The sequence below is a fragment of the Fukomys damarensis genome, unplaced genomic scaffold (assembly GCF_012274545.1).
Source record: "Fukomys damarensis isolate Sample0158 unplaced genomic scaffold, DMR_v1.0_HiC HiC_scaffold_10, whole genome shotgun sequence".
Lineage (NCBI taxonomy): Eukaryota > Metazoa > Chordata > Mammalia > Rodentia > Bathyergidae > Fukomys > Fukomys damarensis.
The window spans coordinates 12,005,662-12,011,157 of record NW_022900922.1 but is presented as its reverse complement, the minus strand read 5'-3'; the positions used below and the strand labels follow the sequence as shown (position 1 = coordinate 12,011,157).

At 48.2% G+C, this 5,496-nt stretch overlaps 1 protein-coding gene across 1 annotated transcript in view; it reads right to left on the bottom strand.

The window, feature by feature from the left end:
• Window positions 1-350: 350 nt before the first annotated feature.
• The window catches only part of Nid1 (nidogen 1), a 63,912-nt gene continuing 58,766 nt past the window's right edge, over window positions 351-5,496 (bottom strand). Inside the window, exons 18-20 of the mRNA XM_010621981.2 lie at window positions 4,531-4,654; window positions 3,578-3,690; window positions 351-2,405 (exon numbers count right to left, since the gene is read on the bottom strand). Of these exons, the coding sequence (XP_010620283.1) occupies window positions 2,284-2,405; window positions 3,578-3,690; window positions 4,531-4,654 (359 nt within the window). The 3' untranslated portion in view covers window positions 351-2,283. The remainder of the gene's footprint in view (window positions 2,406-3,577; window positions 3,691-4,530; window positions 4,655-5,496) is intronic.

Below are 5,496 nucleotides of genomic sequence, written 5' to 3'. Positions count from 1 at the left end.
AGGAAAGCATCTTTCCTTCTTCTGAAGGCAAAAAGGGAGAACACCAGCTCATGTGTTGAGTTGGGCAGCTCTTTTTACTACTTGCAGCTAGAATACATTTTTCTAAAAAAGGAGAATACTGTCCAGAAGTGTGATTTGGGATTTATGATGTGATTACTCTTTGAGTCAATTATAAACCCCTAAATTCTTTCTAGATTATGGGAGAAGCATGCAGTTCCTGATGAGACTCTCTCAGGGCCTCATCATGAATTGGCCTTCCAACATTACAGCTCTTCATGCAAAAAAATACAGAGGGAGACTTTCTTTTTAACAAAATCATTTTTTTAATATTCTTCACTAATATTTGTACAGCTGTAAACTCAAGGAATTGTCCAATACTTGTGTACATTTTGGGGAACAGTTAATAAGCACCTTCAGTGGTTTCCACAGTTTAAAACTTAACATTTAAGATTTTAGAATGAATCTAGTGAAATGAAGAAAATAGTTAGAAAAAAAAAAAAACCCTATCCATCATGATGAACTTGATATGCAGGGCGTGATATGGGATGATAAATACAAAAAAAAAAAAACTAATGTATGGGGGCTGGGCTTCATGTAAGACCCACACATTTCCCCAAGCTTGTGATTCTTGGGGATAGAGTTGCCTCTCAAAAAACTCCAATTATTTAAGGAAAGACTCTCAATTTGGGTTTCCAGGTCCCAGAGACAGGTAAGGCAAAGTCAGGAGGGAAGGGGCAGGGACCAAGAGATACAGCTGAAGTAAACGGGTGCGGATATCTCTTGCCTAAGCAGAGAGAAATTTTTCCTTGTCCTTAAGATAAGTCATCTTTGGCAAAAATGTACCAGTTTCTCTTTGGCATTATTTAAGGGATTTTGTTATCGCTGTTCTTATACCCCTCCTCCACCCCTTTCTGTTAGGGTTTCCATTCCTGCCCTTGATCAATCTCTTCCTGATGTTTTCCATCCAGACCTCTCTACCCCTTGACCCATGCTGTCCTGGTTCAAACTCCTTATGCTTAACTTTTAATCCAAAATTCGTGTTGTCTCAGAACTCTGGGAAGCATTTGGAAAAGAGATAACACTAGCTATTTATATGGCCAGGAAATGTTTTCTAAACAAATTGTTCAAATATAAATATGAAACATAGCAACAGTCCCTTGTATTAGGGTAATGTACAATTAAGGATCTGAGCGGTTAGTATAAATACTCAAATAGACCTTCTTTGACTATATCTTCAGCTGAGAACAGAGCCAGCAGGGCCCACCGATGGAGGGAGAAATAAAGATGCTAGCTCATGACTGAGAGCAAACCAGTACCCGGAGGTGGTGCCAGAGGTGAGGGTGACAGCTGTGATATGTACCCGCGTGTGCCACACCTGGGTCTTCATGAGAATGAGCACGGGGCTGGAGACCTGCATGGTTCATTAAACCAGAAGCCAAATACTGAGATGCAGGTGCTTCTGACAAAGAGGGATAATGTGGTAATCTCTGGTATCATTTAAGGCACATCAAGATAACCCTCATTCTCAAACAGGATCTTAAAATCTACATCTTAAAATCTCTCCCACAGGATGCTTCTTTGACGTAAGCTTTTGACTACCAAGGGCCAGGGCTGAAAAGCTAATATTTTACTTGGGTTAGGGCTGCTCATAATCCACCAGATTCCATATAGCCCTAGAACAGAGTGGGTTTTGGTCAAAAGACATCATGCTCAATGAAATCAATGTTTTGGGCAGGATGAAGGCGGTAAGGAACTGGGTAGTAGAAAGATGCGGGGAGGAGGGAACTGAGAGCACCAAAAGAACAGGAGTGGCAGGGCTGACTCCCTCCTTTATCACATTCTTTCCTGGGAGGGCCCCAGATGGCATATTGAGGGGCTGGCAGGATAGTGAGTGCCGCAGAGTACAGGCTGAGCTCTTAAGGCCACCAGGAAGGGGCCACCCAGGTCTGTGAAGGGTCTGCCCACCCCTCGGGACTAGGGTTGGGGAAAAGGTCCTAGGACACGGGATGGGGCACACTGTTTTCACCTGGGGCTCCTTCAGCTTGTCTGAAGAATAGGGTCAAAATGGAAGATTCGACCCCTATATCAGGGCAGAGACCTTCTCTTTACAGAAGTCCTGGGCATATATTTTGGGAAAGTGCGAGGAAAATTGTTTGGCTCAGGCTTGGCTAGGCCTGGGCCGAGTGGTCCCTCAGCTGGAAGACAGGTATCCATCTGGACCGAGTAGCTTCAAGTAGGGCATTGCTGTGAGATACTTGGAGGAGGAAGGAAGTACTCTCGTCTTCAGTTCCGCTCAACACAGTTTACCCCTGGGGTGTTGTCAGGGCAGCGGCAGGTCCTGCTCCCTGGGGTGGCCAGGCAGAGGTGAGTGCAGCCGCCATTGTTCACTGAGCAGTAGTTGTGACCTATAAAAGGCAGAAATCAGTCCACAGCCTCCTCTTTCCTGAGCCAAAGCTATCTAGAGCGCAGCTTCCTGATTTGCCCCATTGTGGGGTTTCTAAGAGGCCAAGCTCATGAGAGCTCCTGGGGAGGAGGGAAGGCTGTGTTGGCACTTGGCCAAGCTGAGCTACTTGTTTCCTTCTTATTAAACCGGACAGGCAGAAACACTGGCTCCTGACTAGGGCCCTATAGATTCGCTTAAACAGATCTCAGGGGAGATTCCCCAACCCCAACATGGAGCTGGGATTCTGTCCAGTTTGCACACTTGGGTTCACACTGCTATAGGGAGCTGGAAGGTGAGAAAGAAATGGGCTCAGAGAGAGGACTGTGAGAGGAGCACGGAACACACGAGGATCAGCTGGCTGCTCTGCCACTGTGAATGTCTAACGCCGATCAAGTGGCTTCTGTTTCCTAGTGTATAAAATGGTAATAACAACAGTACCGACCCTCATGAGGTCACTATGAAGATGAACCGGCTAATGAGTGTGTACACCTCTAAGAGAGGCAATGTACGTAAAGTCCCAGGCTCACATAAACATCACAGATGCATTTCAATTCTTATTAAGCATCGCTTTTGCTATTAGGCCAAACAGATGAAGATTCGAGGCAGCTGAAATGCTAACGCTGAGGTCCTATTTGGAATCTGAAGACTGTGCCCTTGGAGACCCAGCCGGGGGTTAGGACTTTCCCCACCATGCCCATTTCATGCATTTATGGATCTGCCTCACCACCTTCAGGGGTCAGGGTAGAGTTCCAACTTGATTAGGTAGGGGTCTACCCTGGAGACCGGTAGAGCACATTTCTAGGTGAGTGTGGTTGGTCACCGAGGCCCAGTCTTGGGAACTGTGTCTGATCCCGCACAGCTTCTGACCGGGCACCCTTCCACGCTGCTTCCTGCCTACCATGAACCCTGAGGCCGGCTGACCATGGGCTGAACCAGTGAGCCACATCCAACCTTTCCTCCTCAAGCTGTGCGCCCCAGGTATTGGGATGAGAAATGGTAAAGCCGACTAAAACACCACTCCGGGGTGGAACACATCCTCCCTCAGTGTGATCCAGGCTACCAAGAGCCTGCGGCATGTGGGTCCTGAACTTCATGATCCCCACACCCCTAAGAATGGCCGCATAGGTCAGTTACCTTGGGGACACTGTGACAGGATGGTGGTGATGCCATACGGCCGGCTCTGCTTGTGGGGATGGAACGTGTCTGTCACACTGGAAATCGTAAGATCGATGGCAACCACGGAATTTCTGCAAAACATCAGGGGGAACAATACTTCTTGGGCCGGGGATTTAGCTCAGTTGTTCCGCGAACCTGAGTTCGATCCCCGGTACCAAAACAAACACTTCTCAACAGGACAGCCTCCTTTGTAGTTTGGGGCCATAAACAGACATCATGGTCTTGCTCCCCTGCCCCTCTCCCTCCTCATGAGGGATGGCAGGTAATGTGTGGTGGGTGTGAAACATGCAGCCCTTTCTTAAAGACAAACAGAAATCAGCTAGCTCTAAATTCCAAAGAGGACAGCCCTAGCCAGCTACCTCTGCAGTTTAACCCTCCTTCTGAGGGAAGGTTTGGGACACTACAGGTTAAGAGCCATAATTAAATGAGGTGTGGTGGTACACGTCTGAAATCCCCGCGTCCTAGAAAGCTGAGGCAGGAGGACTTCGAGTTATAGTCCAGCCTAGGCAACTTAGTGAGATCCTGTCTCGAAATAAAAAATAAAACAGGGCTGGTGATATAGCTGAGTACTGAAGATGAGGAGGAGAAAGAAGAGGAGGAAAAGGAGGTGGAGGAGACAGAGGCATGAAGCCAACTAGTCAAGAGACCCTGGGCCGGCTCTTGGGGAAAGAACAGAGATGCTCAGAAAGCCCGTCTGTCGTCTGGAAACTGCCTGGGAGCACAGATGGTGAGTGACACTTCCTGCTGCCCCCAGAGCCTTGTCCTCTCTCCTTCTTACCCCTCCTCTCCCAGTCCCTAGCAGCCAGAAAAGAGGGGTGAGGGGTATCTCTGAAGGCTCAAAGGGCCAGACAAGCGCCAGAAGGCAAGGGCCTGGCCTCCTGGAGATCGGGGTGGGGCAGCAGCCCACATACCTCATCCAGTCTGTATAATACAGATTCTTCCCAAAGCTCGTCACTGCGAAAGGGTACTGAAGTCCTGGGAGAACCTTGCGCCTGCTAGGCTGATTCGGGTTCAGGCATTCAGCCTGATGGGTGCCTGTGTGCAGGAAAGACAAGCTGTTCATTGTTCACGCAAGAAATGAGCCCTTTGTGTCCCAGGATGAGGGTCAGGGGGCCAAGAGTGGGAGAAATTTAGTGCTGCAGCAACAGACCCCGGAGAACCCCAGGCTCGTTCTTAGACATTGGCCCTTTGTCCCTTCTGCCGTTCTTGCTTCTTTCATCTGTCTACATCTACCTGTGTTCCAGCGGCCATACCAGGTCCTAGGAGATGGAAGCCAGGGTGCCCTCCTGCCTGTCGCCCCAGCCTCCTCTCTCGGAAGAGGACTGCGCTGTCTCCAGCTCTTGCTCTACAGAGCTTCTCTGGACCCTGACTCCCTCTGATCAGAGCAATCACTAAGCTGCTCCCTGGCCCCATGTGTGCCAGCGTGATGACTGTCCTGAGGCTGGTCTGGTCACTTACACGGTGTGATAAAACTACAGCGGATGGTTAACCATTTTTAAAAATGTATTACAGTAAAAGCCACACTGCCATTCTTCCCCCTCAGAAAACTCCCCCTCACTTTGAACACTTTTATCCCATCGTCCGTGCCTCTTTTTGAAGCAGTTCTGGAAGTCCTCTTTTCTGAGCAGCTTTAGCTGTGCTGTTGTTACTGCCTCAGTGTCCTGAATTGATTCAAAATACTGACCTTTTCATGGCCATTTTGACTTGGGGGAAGAGCCAGACCTGTGAGTAAGGTGGACAGACACACTATAATGTTTTCACGAGCCTGTTCTTTCACTGGATGGCACTCAACAACTGCATTCACCCTATTTTTAGGTCCCTAAATTTTTTTTCTCCTATGGTTCCTTTTTTTTTTTTTTTTTTTTTTTTTTTTTTTT